The sequence below is a fragment of the Sorghum bicolor genome, chromosome 10 (assembly GCF_000003195.3).
Source record: "Sorghum bicolor cultivar BTx623 chromosome 10, Sorghum_bicolor_NCBIv3, whole genome shotgun sequence".
NCBI classification, from domain to species: domain Eukaryota; kingdom Viridiplantae; phylum Streptophyta; class Magnoliopsida; order Poales; family Poaceae; genus Sorghum; species Sorghum bicolor.
The window spans coordinates 14,167,993-14,181,465 of record NC_012879.2 but is presented as its reverse complement, the minus strand read 5'-3'; the positions used below and the strand labels follow the sequence as shown (position 1 = coordinate 14,181,465).

Genomic DNA, 13,473 nt, shown 5'->3' with positions numbered 1-13,473 from the left:
TTGTAGAAGAGCATATGATCACCATTACATTAAGTGTAGCCTATACCAAAGACTGCTCTCCTAAATATGTCGAACCATGCCCGAGGTGATTGCTTTAGTCCATAATTTTTTAAGTCTGCACACCTTCCCAACAGTTTGACTATTCTCAAACATAGGGTATAAATGATCAAGGCGTAGGTATAAACATAGGTGATAGACAAGGAGTAAAATGATCAAGGCAAAGGTATAAACATAGAGTTTTACTTTTGCTAGTCTAAGTTGAGTAGAGAAGTGTTTGACCGGATTTAGGATAGATAGCCGACTATCAAGAGGGAAAATCATGGTCATCTCTCGAATCAAGTGCTACTAGGTCCATATCTTGAGCATATGCATTAGGATCTAGTCTTGTGCTAACCCAACTCCTTTGGAAAAATGTTTGTGAAATGCTAACACACATGTACATTGGTGGTGGACACTTGGTGGTGTTAGTACATTTGTAAAGGAGATGGAGTTCCTAGGGTAGAGAGGAGTTTGGGTTCCTCTCTCCCTCCCACCGAGCTTGCGAGGTAGGATTCGGCGCTTTTGAGAAAATGAACGCATATTTTCTATTACGCCAGTGAAAAGTTTGGAGAAGTTACGGGAGAAAAACACTCACCGAACGCAGCATCGGACGCTGCACCAGACGCACTCTGTGCGTCCGGTGAGTGGCACTTTCTAGGGTAGACACATCAGACACATGCACAGTATCATAAGCAAGTTCGGTTATGTGCGTCCGGTGGTTCTCTACAGAAGCGCTCGCGGCATCGGACGTAGGAGAGCGTCCGGTGCTCAGCGTCCGGTGACCCTGTGTGTTTTACACCCTCTCTGAGTACGGGTCCGGTAAGTACCAGACACATCCGGTGCTCACTTGACTGCGCCTGGTGGTTTATAAGTAGCCGTTAGAGATCAACGCGCGAGATTTAAGTAGGAGACACATGACTGTCTTCTAAGCACCGGACGCAGGGCTCCAGCGTTCAATGGCTCCCTGTTGTGCGTCCGGTGACCCTGAGTTTTGCCCAGCGATAGAGCCAATGGCTCTATTTATTGAGAGGGCTTATAAATAGGAGGTGGCCGGCTTTGGGGGAGTCTCTCTTGCACTTTGGCATACTTGAGACATGCTTTGAGCTAGAGAACACTACCTCCACTCATCTCCTTGCTTGATTGCTAATCTTAGTGAGATTGAGTGAGATTCAAGTGCATTGCATTGAGAGTTGCATCTAGTGGCACTTGATCTTTGAGTTTGCTGCGGATTTTTTTGTTACTCTTGGGTGTTTCCCGACGCCCTAGATGACTTGGAGCAACGGAGGTCTTGAGCTCGTGATTAGAGATTATTTCGAGCCTCACCAAGTGATTTATGAGGGGTTCTTGAGCCTTCTCCGCGGGAGATCGCAATTCGCTACTCTAGTGGATTGCCCGTGGCTTGGAGGATCCCCATCTTGGAGTAGATATGCGGCACCCGCTGAGGATTTGGCTTTGGATTGCCAATTAGCTCGTGATCCATCAAGTGGGTGCATCGCCACAATGAGGACTAGCTTGCCAGGAAGTAAGTGAACCTCGGTAAAAAATCTTGTGTCATCTCTTGCCGAGGATTATCTATTGTGATTGTGATTGTGAGTGATTAGTTGGACATATCTTTACTCTACAGTGTTAGTATAACAATCATTCTCCACTCCTTTACTTACTTGCATACCTTGCTAGTTGTTTAGCTTGTTTAGCATAGTCTTCTTGTTTAGGAGTGTAGCTAGCCTTGTCTTGTTGTTGTGGTTTAGTGTTGAGCCTTGTATTAGACTTTTTGTGGCTTGCATAGCTTAGTTAAGCTAGTGTTAGTTTAGATTCGCCATTTGTTTTACTAATCAACTTGTCTAGTTGAGTTTGTAGAAAATTTAAATAGGCTATTCAAACCCCCCCTCTAGCTATTTGGACCTTTCACCCTCTCTCAATTGTCAAGTTGTCCAAATTGCAAAATACAAATGCAAAACTGTTGGATACCTCATTTCGATAATTTTAGCAAATTACAAGAATACAAACCTCAAATACAAAACTGTTGGAGATGCTCTAATACCAATATTGAATCTAAACAACCCAATTATTCATATTTGAGTATGTTTAATCTATATTTATATTCATTTTAAAGTATATATATAAATATCGAAAGTGTGCTATCTAATTTAATAGCTAGGGATGACGCCAAGAACATTAGTAGTACCACCTATTGATGACTGTTCATCTTGAATCATGGGTAGTCCTAGAACTGGTAAGGTGTGACAGTGCTGTGTTCAGCCGAAGAAAAGTTGAAGGACTAAAATATATTCTTATTAGTTTATGGATGAAGTTAATCCAAATATAAACTTTAAGGACTAAAATAGTCGCTTTGATAGTTCTAGGACAAAATTGAGTCTAAAAGTAAAAATAAAATGGCCATTTTAACAAGGATGAAATGACAAATGCTCCATCTATCCAAAATAAGTGTCACTATAGAATTTGTGGTTAAACTTTCTAAAATTTAACTAAGTTATAAAACATATTAGCAACATTTATATTTTCATATAATTTTATTATGAAAAAATTATTTAACAATTTATTGAATGATACCAATTATGTATTATAAATATTAAGATTATCTTGTATACATTATTACGTTAAAAATATATTTAACTTGAAGTGAGGGACGGACGAAGATACTCTGCCGTATTTAAGACGTCAGCTTTCGGTGCTGCTATACGAATTTTCTCTATTTATAAATTCTAGCAAGGCACTCCGGCTCTGTGATTTTTTCACTTTGCATCCCTTGTTTCTGCATCTTTAAAAACAATTAGTACTGAAAAGTATGTGAAGTGACGCGGGGCAACGTGCGGCAAGGTAAGGCCCTGTTTAGTTCTCAAACGTTTTTGGATTTGGCTACCATTGTATTTTTATTTTATTTGATGATTAGTGTCAATTATAGATTAATTAGACTTAAAAAGTTCGTCTTGTGATAAAAGGCAAACTATGTAATTAGTTTTTATTCCCGTCTATATTTAATGCTCCACGCATGTGTCTGAAAAATTCGATGTGATAAGTAAAAAGTTTTTATTGAGAAAGTAAGACCTTGTTTAGTTCACCCCAAAACCTAAAAACTTTTCAAAATTTTCCATGACATTGAATCTCTCGGCACATGTATGTGACACTAAATAGAGATAAAAAAGTAACTAATTGTACCGTTTATATGTAATTTACGAGATGAATTTTTTAAGTTTAATTAGTTTATAGTTAGACAATAATTACCAATATAAATGAAAGTGCTACAGTTTAAAATTTTTAAAAAAATTGGATCTAAGACCTAAATAAAGAATCCAAAGTTCCAAAAAATAAAAAAGAACCGAGAGTGCTGCACGAGAGCGCTTCATACGAGTAGGCTACTGCCAAATTAGGATTCAACAGGTTCAGGCAGGAAACAGTAAAAAAAAAATGTAGCGACGAGCCGGCAAAAGTTCTGACCATGGCAGGCCAAATGCCCCAAATTTTTACCTGAGCTCCCTCGGTTCCGCTGCTCTACCGTGCAGATGGGCTCGGACAAGGAAATCCGACAGGATGAGACCGTTACTCGATCAAATAGATTTGTGATTTCTTTGTTGTTTTACTACTGACCAAGATTTTGTAGATTTTGAGACAACTGAGGCCTTGTTTAGGCCTTGTTTAGTTCCGTTTTTTTTGTTTTTTTTGGTACTGTAGCATTTTGTTTTATTTAGCAAATATTGTTCAATCATAAACTAATAGATTCAAAAGATTCATCTCGCGATTTACATGTAAATTGTGCAATTAGTTTTTGTTTTCGTCTATATTTAATGCTCCACGCATGTGCCACAAGATTTGATATGACAGGAAATGTTGAAAAGTTTTTTGTTTTTGGTGTGAACTAAACAATGCCTTAGTTAAATCCAAAATTCAAAAAAAAAATTCTAAGACATATCAAATCTTGCGGCATATGCATGAAACACTAAATATAGATAAAAGATAACTAATTGCATAATTTGTCTGTAATGAGACAAATCTTTTAAACTTAGTTAGTCCATAGTTAGATAATAATTACCAAATACAAACGAAAAATGCTACACTACCTAAAAAATTTTCGGCCACGGAATTAAGGCCTTGTTTACTCGAAAAAAATTGCAAAATGGACATCATAATATTTTTATTTATATTTGATAAATATTGTCCAATCATTTTATGCATGTGCTATAAGATTCGATGTGAAGAGAAATTTTGAAAACATTTTTGTAAAATTTTTAGAAGTAAAGAGGGCCTAAATAAGGCATGAGAGTGATGGGAGGAGGCCACGTCAGCTGGAGGCCGCCAAGGCCAAACATCAGAGACGGCACAGAATCATCGTGCAGTGGTATCTCTGAACGATTCCGCTTGTGTGAGTGATGAGCCTGTGAGTGTGACTGTGAGGGGGCACGTCGCCTTCTCTCCCCTCCCTCTTCCGTGTTGATTCATCGCTCAGGCTTCCCTGACTCACGTCTCGCACGCCACTCTCGGTCAAATGCTTCCCTGACTCGATCCGCCTGCGCCGGTTTCGCCCGACTCCGTTTCTCCGATTGGTTCCTGGGTTCATCTCCGTCCGATCCTTCAGCCCATTCCGGTGAGATTTCTTCTTCCGTCCAGTTCTCTGTGTGTGATTCGTTCCCATCTCCATTAATTCTTCTTTCCCCATTTGCTGTTCTAGCGATGCGATTTCGCCGCGTCCTGTAGATCTTCGTCGCCTGGATTGGTTCGTCGTCCCCTTTACTTCCTTCCCTCCACCGTACAAGATGAATTTCAGGAGTGGCGCTCCAGCATTTCGCAGAAAGACGAAAGGGCGTCCTCCCGCTTTTGCTCCTTCTTTATTTCTCGCTTTGTTAGTCCTTCGTTCACCCTTTCTGCCAACAAAAGGTCGCGCCTCGATGTGACTGAAGCCACCAATAGCAGCAGCCCTTGCCGCGCCAAAGGGGCGCCATTGATCTGCAAAGCTCTGCCTATGTGTTCCACCGGCGGCAATGCGCCCGCAGGAAACTAACCAAAGGGCCCAACATTCTGGTTTGGATGATGGGGGATGGGACATGGGAGCCACCGTGCTCCCCTTTTGAGTGGAAAAGATGGCGCCTTTGACAGCACAAGCTATCTTTGCTGATCGCCAGCACTTTGTTTATTCGCAAAATGGGGATCGGTAGATCTGTAGAGTAGAGCGCTAAATGATTGTGGTTAGTGGGAGGTTGGGCGGGCTCGAGTCTATTAGGACCTCTGGCGTGCCATCAACCGTAGTTTTTTCAGTTTGCGGGGAGATGAACTCAGCTAGTATCAGCTGAGAGGGCTGAGCTGAGATGCGGTGGGTGGAGGATTGATGTATCTGAATTGGAGGCTATTTCTTAGATTTGGTTTGCACTGTAGCATGATGTTTTTATTTTTCTGTTCGATGAATTTCTGTGTTTCTATATATGATGATCCTTCTCTGCATGTGTGAATGGTTCAGTGTATTGAATGTTTGTCCTTCTATGCAGATTTCTTGAATGGAAGGCCACAGTTCAAACCTCAAGCGTTGTGCCAAGCTTGAATTTTTTATTCAACAGTGCTTGTAGAAGTCCTTTTGATCTCTGCAGTCTGAGCCAGGGTATAATTTGGTCTGTGAGATACAATGGCTACAGAGACATTGCCTGAAACACTTCCAGTGGTCCCTGATACTCAAACACTGAAGTTGCATTCTCAGATTGGTTCCTCTTTGGAGGCTTCCAGGCTCAATAAACCTTGTGCATCGGTGCGAACAAGGCTGCCTGAACCAAACAACTTGAGCAAACCAAGTTCTGAAGCGGAGCCTAAGGTCCAGAAACCAAGCAACCTACTAAATGAGTCAGTTGATCACACTAGTTTAGACAAGATTTCCACAGACCCCATCCAAGATAAACTGGTTTTAGAGTGTCCTGTGGATGAACAGAAGAAAGATGTGAACCAAGAGAATATGTGCAGAAGATTGAAACCATCTTCAATATTGGACAAGGAATGTGGCCTAGCAAAGGCAAATGAAAGTGGCAGGCTGATCAAGAGATCAGATACTGGTGAAAGAGGAACAAGTAGCAGATACAGGCCAAGCAATAGCAGTGATATTAGTGATGAAAGCTCGTGTAGCAGTATCACCAAGCCTCATAAGGCAAATGATTCACGCTGGGAGGCAATTCAGATGATCAGGACTAGAGATGGGATCTTTGGTCTGAGCCATTTTAAGCTGTTGAAGAAGCTAGGCTGTGGTGACATTGGCAGTGTATATCTTTCAGAATTGAGTGGAACAAAGAGTTATTTTGCAATGAAGGTCATGGACAAGGCATCACTTGCAAGTCGTAAGAAGTTGCTTCGGTCCCAGACTGAAAAGGACATCTTGCAGTGCCTGGATCACCCATTCCTTCCTACATTGTATACCCACTTTGAGACCGATAAATTTTCATGTCTGGTTATGGAGTTTTGTCCTGGAGGAGACATGCATACCCTGCGACAAAGGCAACGTGGCAAGTATTTTCCAGAACAAGCGGTCAAGTACGTCTTATTTTACTATGTTTTGCCCCATGCAAATGATGTAGATTTTACTTATGTTGGATTTGTCACTTTATTAGTAATTGATAGAAATAGGTGGCATGGAGGAGATAATATGGCTTAGTCTGAGTTAATTCGTGGAGGAGTATGATCTGGATGTTTAGCCAAATAACCTTGTGTGCACTGCCAATAAGAAAGAAGCATATGCAAAAGTGAAAATGCATGGACACAAACTGATATTATTATTTAATTTATTGCAGCTTGCATTCATATATTTACCAAAATTCACCAAACAGCTTGCACAAATACTATATATTATACCTCTTGAATTGCCCATTTTTCATCTATGTTTATTTCTGCTAAGTGAACCGTGTAGTTTTAGTTTTTCCTGAGCTAGTGAGCTGTTTTACTTAACTAAATTTGCTTTTGAATTGCAGATTCTATGTATCTGAAATTCTCCTAGCATTGGAGTACCTGCACATGCTCGGTATCATATATCGGGATCTCAAACCAGAAAATGTCCTTATCCGTGAGGATGGACACATCATGTTAACGGATTTCGACCTCTCCCTTCGTTGTGCAGTGAGCCCAATACTGATCAGGTTGTCTAACTCCGTTCCAGAATCACTTAAGAAGTATAACCAAACTCATAGTGCTCAACAAGCTTGTGTTCAGCCATCCTGTGTGATGCAGCCATCATGCACAGCTCCCACGGCATGCTTTGGCCCACGACTGTTTTCTAAATCAAAGAAAGTTCGAAAACCGAAGCTTGAAGTTGTCAACCAGGTGAGCCCATGGCCTGAGCTTATAGCAGAACCTAGTGATGCACGATCGATGTCATTTGTTGGTACACATGAGTACTTGGCACCCGAGATTATCAAAGGTGAGGGTCATGGTAGTGCTGTTGACTGGTGGACCTTTGGTATATTCCTATATGAGCTCCTGTTTGGGAAAACACCATTCAAAGGCACGGGGAACCGGGCGACACTGTTCAATGTCATTGGTCAGCCCTTGCGTTTCCCTGAATATCCAGTTGTGAGCTTCCCAGCTAGGGATTTAATAAGAAGTCTCCTGGTCAAAGAGCCCCAACAACGATTGGGTTTTAAGCGTGGTGCCACCGAGATAAAACAGCACCCATTTTTTGAGGGTGTGAACTGGGCATTGATACGCTGTGCGAGTCCTCCAGAGGTTCCAAGGCATTTTGACATTGAGAAGCCCCCGAAGCAGCCTGTGTCAACATCAGAGAGTGCTGCCCAGAATGGTGGTGATAACTATTTAGAGTTTGGTTTCTTTTAGGGGAATAGGACGAATTTTCTTTGTAGCAATTGGATAAAGTAGGATGCTTGCATCTGTGTTTGGAAATGAATGATAGTTAGAGTTTTGTTCCTGTCAACATGTTTCTATTATTTAAAATGAACACGTGGATGTTTCAATCTGCATTCCTCAACATGTTACAGTGCACTGAGTCAAAATCTTTACCCAGTGTTATATGTAAGATAATCTGCTGCTCCCTCTCTTTGTTTTTCTGCAACAAGGAGTTGGCAATAGGCCAATCCTGCTGCCCTTGTATCTACTAGAGAGGTATGGCAATAGGCCAACCTAGTGCCTTACCTCAGCGATTACATAGATGTTGAGCGGCTGATCTCAGCCATGTCCTCTTGTACTAGCAGTAGGTGTACTTGTATAAATACTCTAGGCAATGCAAAGAGGCAACTAGTTCAGTACTTAAGTTGCTGCACCTGCAGGCTTGTGCTTGTGCTGTGCCTGTGCTCAAGCTCAGTTCATCTTCTACCTCTAGCCGTGAGTTATGAGAGTGTGGGTGAGTGAGCTTATTGCTCACCTCTGCAGGTGGCCGGATTGCCAACATTATATGCATACCTCGTTCAGTTATATGCAGCTTGTATTTATGACTGCAAGTTCTGGCAGCAACTATTATTCCTTCTCAAGAGGTAGCTTAGTTTGAGTTCTATTTCTTCTTATTTACAATACTATCTAGTTCTTCATAGTTTTGTCTGAGTTTCTTTCTTAGAAAAAATTCATTTACAATACTGTCTAGTTCTTCATAGGTTTGGTTTTCTTTCTTAGCAAAAGTTCTTTCGCATGCAACATTTTTTTTTTCAGTTAATACTGATCACAGTTCTACTGTTATGAATGTATAGATTTTATCTATGCATTATAATGTGTTAGACTGTACTGAACCACTCTCAGTAACAAATTTTGCTAGGTTGTTTGGTTTAAGTAATGCCCTCAACAGACTTATGTTATGAACAACAAGTAGCAGTTCCTTGGCACTTATGACTTATAGCAGCATAAGTTTGACAAGACATGGTGGCATAAGAAGCATTCATTTGTCGACACAACTTACTGGTTTTTCATAATCCCATCCCTAACTTGCAGAAGCCAGCCAAAAAAATCTGCTTATAAATGGGTTGACTGCTGAGTACTTACAGAGCCATGTGTACTATCCCATACTCCTTGTCTCAATCAGGTTTAACTAGGCTGTCTTCTGGCTACATGAGTAAACAGTGTACCATTCTTCTGGCTGCACATAGAAGTGTTGTGTTGCCTGCGTTTGCTATTTTGACCAGCTGGAAGTACTAAGCTTTCTTCTGAGGAAGATACTCTCTGGTTTCCTACATGTTTTATCTTGTAATTTTCATGTGTTTTCTTACTCTTTACAGTTAAATACAACTCTTCATTTCATCTAGTGAAGGAAAGGGGTGGAAAGGAAAATAAACTCTTAATCACAAAAAAAAAAAAATCTACAAAATGCTAAAAGGTTTCCACATGTACATGAAAATCTCTTTTTGTACACAAGAAGTCAAGAACTTCCAGTAACAGAAGCATTGGCAAAAATGATAATCACAAACTTATACTGTCCAATCATGATGCATACAGTGTGCTAGCTCTGAGAAGGTAAATGAAACAGGAACATGACAAATAATCATAACGAGAAACATCTCAGAAACTTTGTGATTTTCTTTCTCTCTCTGGGTTCATTGTATTTTCTGTCACCATTTGCACCTGTTTTATCGTGATTTGGTGTAGATGATGGTGGTGTCGGGTTGTTGGATCTGCTGTTGTTGTTAACAGGAGAAGGTGACAGTGGTGGTGTTGGGTCAGCGGTCGTCTCCGTCGTCACCTCTTTGCCATCGCAGATGATCTTGACTTCACAGTAGAGGGGTGTGCTCTTCTGTACCTGTCCTGCTATTGTGGTTCCTCTCTTCATCTTCCTGTGTTCATTTTGACAGATTCAGCATATATTTGCAGGCAGGAGTGGCATGCACACAATTTTGTGTTTCTGTTAATTGAAGGCCTGGTAGACCTTACCGCACATTTGACTTTGAAACCCCTAACACTAGCAGTTTAATGTGCAGAATAGGAACAAGTTCGATGATTGCATTAGCAATCTGATCGCTCTCGATGAGGTACACATCAACGGTAACCTGAATATGAAAATAGTGATATCAAAACTGAAAACTTGTTGAGAAATCAGAATTGGTAACGAAATGGTGGTCCAGCTGCTTACCTGAAATTTGCGGCACTGGTCCAAGAATTTCTGCAGCATCTGTCGCCTCTTTGATCTCTCTTGATTCAAGTAAGTTTCGATCTGCTCTGGGCTTGCTTGGCTCTTAGGCATCATTCCTACTATTTCAGAAATTGACAGTGTGTCAGATTCGTCACAAATTACCCTTTTTAACTGAATATTGCTTAAATCATCATCAATCGCAGAAATGGACAGTAACACGTTCAGAAACTAGGACATCTATCTTTTTTGTTTTTTTTCCTTTTGTATGTATTAGTTACTGAACCAGCTGAAAGTCTATTTTCATCTTTGTGCCATTTTGTCAGGACTAAAAGGTGGCAGAACGGAATCCTACCGTGCTGATCTTGTTCACACTTCAGTGGCAGGCAGTCTAGCTCTATAGCATCACATCGCATACTATGCGCTCTACTCTAAGGGGCATCGCATCACAAAGCTACTTTGTTTTTGGCATCCAGTATTATTCCTGTATGGTCCACGAATCTCGTTAGCATTAGAATCTCAAATAATGGATGCATGCATATATGATCTTTGAGAATGGATTCTAAGTGCTTCACTAAAGCGAAACTCAGGTTTGGTTCATGATCAAACCACAAGCCTCTGATTATAACCCAAGAATTTCACTGGAAACAGTTTGATTAGAACCCAATAATTTGACAGGAACCATGCTGATCACCAAACAGATCCCAACCCCATTATTCGTTTGCCAACGAAAATTGAAAAGAAAAATACAATTAGGACGAGGTCAGCATAATGTGTCTCCGACTCCCATCCCCTACAAGGTCAGCATCAACCGTTTGGAGCTTTGCTGCTGCAGCTTTGCGTCGGGGCCAAACCCAATGTATTCTTGGCACAAGAGGTTACAAGGCTCCAAAGGGAACTCCCGGCCCGTGAGGACGACGACGACACCTTTGAAAGTTTCAGTCAGGCGAACAAAATCAATCTCGAAAATACCAGTGCAAGAACTGGACCGTCGTCTTCCATCACGACCATCGTCATCTTTATTGATTGATTGGCGACCCTAAACAAGACTTTGTTTGCAAATTGCAGCGTTGTGTCGTCTTACTACTAGTTGTTACGGTATTAGTCTTCATTCATTTCACTCTTACTTTTCCATTAGCTAGTGAGCAAATTAAACACATTTTGTTCAAGTTGGGTTGAGGAAGGGTGAAGTATATTGTGAGAGCATCTCCAAGGATTTTACATTTAAGGTTTGCATTTGAGTAATTTGCTAAAAAGATCTAAAAGAGGTATCCAACGGTTTTGCATTTGGAGTTTGCAATTTGGGCAACTTGGCAAATAAGGGAGCAAACTTGGTAAAAATGCCAAGCTGTGGACGACTTTGCAAACCCGATCGCGCGAGCAAAGTCACGCGTGAGAAAAGCGCGCGCGTTTGGAGACCTTCTATTTTTGTCCTTTGCCAAGTCCAAATGCCAATTCCCTTGGAGATGACCTATTTTTATCTTTGCATTTTGTTATGGGAGTTTACAAATAGCAACAAATGTCAAGTTAATTTGTCAAAGCCTTTGGAGATGCTCTGACATGATCGAATGATCGATGTTTTTGAGGCCACAAAGCCTGGCTGTAAGCCAAGAATTTCGGAGGAAGCAGTTTGCCAGTTTGATCGATCCCTATCCTATGAGAGTCAAGGGGGAAAAAATAGTCCTGTTCCAAACGGAACACTACTAATCAGAGGCAATCTGAATGCTATAATCATCAAAATTGCATAGGAGTCGTAGCTAATCTGTGCTACATGTTATACTACTAGAAACGAAGATGATGTAACATATGAGGAAGAAGGCCATGAGAATTGAGTAGAAGAGGAGAGAGACCAATCAAAATCAAGTACTGTAGTAGATGGCTCACATGGGGTGGGGATGCTGGTGACGACGGGGAAGACGTGCACGAGGTAGACGAAGCTCCGCGGCTTGGTGAGCCGTCGGAGCGCCCAGGACAGCGCGGCCATGCTGGAGCCGCCCTTGCCGACCGCCACGTACACGTCGTCGTCGGCACCGGAGGACGCGGTGGAGGCCGCGGCGACGGCGACGCTCCGCGGCGGCCGATCGTCCGGCTCCTCCAGCTCCTCTATCTCCCACGTGCTGCCGGCGCCATCACCACCGCCGTTGGCGTGGCTCGGCGGCAGGTTTCCGGCGCCATCACCACCGTTGTTTGTGTGGCTCGGTGGCAGGCAGCCGGCGTCCTCTACGCCGCCGCCGCCGCCACCGGACTCTGCCATACCCGGGCGAGCGAGGTATTAGAAGAATGTGAAGACGAGCAGGAGTCGTCGTCCGGAGCCTCTAGCCTGGTGACACGCTCTGTGTGTCCTCCCCTGCTGATGAAGGGCCGCGGCCGCCGGGGGAAGATATATATATATATTTGGTGATTTCTTGTGGTTTTGTTTGCTCTTAATTTGACATTTTCGAGGTGGTATATGCTATTATTCGTTCGTTGGGTCCTGCAGTTGGCAGGTTATGCATAAATTCTACCGGTTCCGCTGACAATGTGTGTTCATCTGTGAAATAATCTGATCGTAGTAGTGGTATTATTGTACTTTCATTAGACTAGAGATATGCCAAGGAAATGAATTGCATGTGTTGCTTACAAGCAACTAGCAGTATTTGTATACCAGTTGACTACATACATAACCACAAAAATAAAATATGTAAATAATGCAATGGATTTTAATTTATCCATACATATTTGTTCATAGAAACTCGCCAGTTTCGTCAACAGTAGCAATGTTAATCCTTTGATTGGTACTCTTGTCCTCGGCTTGGTGTGACTGTGATTGATCAATGCAAAGGCTGGATCGCTTTTCTCCTCGCGTAGGGCCAGAGCTACTGAATCTGAATGCCCATGGACATGGCCTCCTGTTATTTATAAAGTGGTCCTTGTTAATGTATGTAGCTACAGGAGTGGTCTGCAGGAGCGATGATGGATGGGCAAGCTAGCTGCAAGTAGCAACGCCAGCTTGGGCAATTGTCCTCCCGTCTCCACAGTAACAAAAGATCAGCAGTTTTTTTTTTAGATAAAAAGAATTGAATCCTGCTTCATCCCTTAGCACTAAGGGGTCCTTTGGCAAGTGATGGGAAGAGGCATGGGAATTGGAGGTGGGAGTTTGAGGAGGAAATTAGTGTGGGAGTTTGATTTTTAGTCCCAATAATCCTTTGTTTGGTTAGTGTTGGGAATTGATATAGGGGGTTAAAAACAGAATTGTAGTCCACCATTTGGTACGTGAGCTTGGACATAGGAATTGATAACATTATTACTGAATTGCAGGATATGTTGTCTTTGTGCCTCGAACTCCCTGCCACACCGATGAATTACCAGCCCTGTGGGAAGAGATCGATGGGAGTTCTACTTCTCAACTCCCT

General features: G+C 42.0%; 2 protein-coding genes across 6 annotated transcripts; one reads left to right on the top strand and one right to left on the bottom strand.

The window, feature by feature from the left end:
• On the top strand, positions 4,382–8,284 carry LOC110431263 (protein kinase G11A-like). 4 transcript variants are annotated; one of them, XM_021450175.1, is made up of 4 exons: positions 4,382–4,639; positions 4,724–4,768; positions 5,535–6,558; positions 6,993–7,948. In XM_021450175.1, the coding sequence occupies exons 3-4, from the start codon at positions 5,669–5,671 to the stop codon at positions 7,849–7,851; spliced, it is 1,749 nt and encodes a 582-aa protein (XP_021305850.1). In that variant the 5' UTR covers positions 4,382–4,639; positions 4,724–4,768; positions 5,535–5,668; the 3' UTR covers positions 7,852–7,948. The 4 variants fall into 4 exon arrangements, with proteins under 4 accessions (XP_021305850.1, XP_021305849.1, XP_021305852.1 ...); XM_021450174.1 differs by lacking the exon at positions 4,724–4,768 and having other exon boundaries at positions 6,993–8,284; XM_021450177.1 differs by lacking the exons at positions 4,382–4,639; positions 4,724–4,768 and adding an exon at positions 4,784–5,362.
• Positions 9,326–12,460, bottom strand: LOC8076418 (U-box domain-containing protein 35). Of its 2 annotated transcripts, XM_021450178.1 has the most exons (4): positions 11,966–12,448; positions 10,085–10,203; positions 9,886–10,001; positions 9,326–9,788 (listed from the first exon to the last, which is right to left on the bottom strand). In XM_021450178.1, the coding sequence occupies exons 1-4, from the start codon at positions 12,333–12,335 to the stop codon at positions 9,500–9,502; spliced, it is 894 nt and encodes a 297-aa protein (XP_021305853.1). In that variant the 5' UTR covers positions 12,336–12,448; the 3' UTR covers positions 9,326–9,499. The 2 variants fall into 2 exon arrangements, with proteins under 2 accessions (XP_021305853.1, XP_021305855.1); XM_021450180.1 differs by lacking the exon at positions 9,886–10,001 and having other exon boundaries at positions 9,594–9,788; positions 11,966–12,460.

Coding starts and splice junctions, on each gene's coding strand:
- LOC8076418 (XM_021450178.1), bottom strand. CDS start 12,335: ATGGCAGAGTCCGGTGGCGGCGGCGGCGGCGTAGAGGACGCCGGCTGC. Junction 10,204..11,965: donor CACCAGCATCCCCACCCCAT/GTGAGCCATCTA, acceptor TTTCTGAAATAG/TAGGAATGATGCCTAAGAGC. Junction 10,002..10,084: donor ACCAGTGCCGCAAATTTCAG/GTAAGCAGCTGG, acceptor TTTCATATTCAG/GTTACCGTTGATGTGTACCT.
- LOC110431263 (XM_021450174.1), top strand. CDS start 5,669: ATGGCTACAGAGACATTGCCTGAAACACTTCCAGTGGTCCCTGATACT. Junction 6,559..6,992: donor TTTCCAGAACAAGCGGTCAA/GTACGTCTTATT, acceptor TTTGAATTGCAG/ATTCTATGTATCTGAAATTC.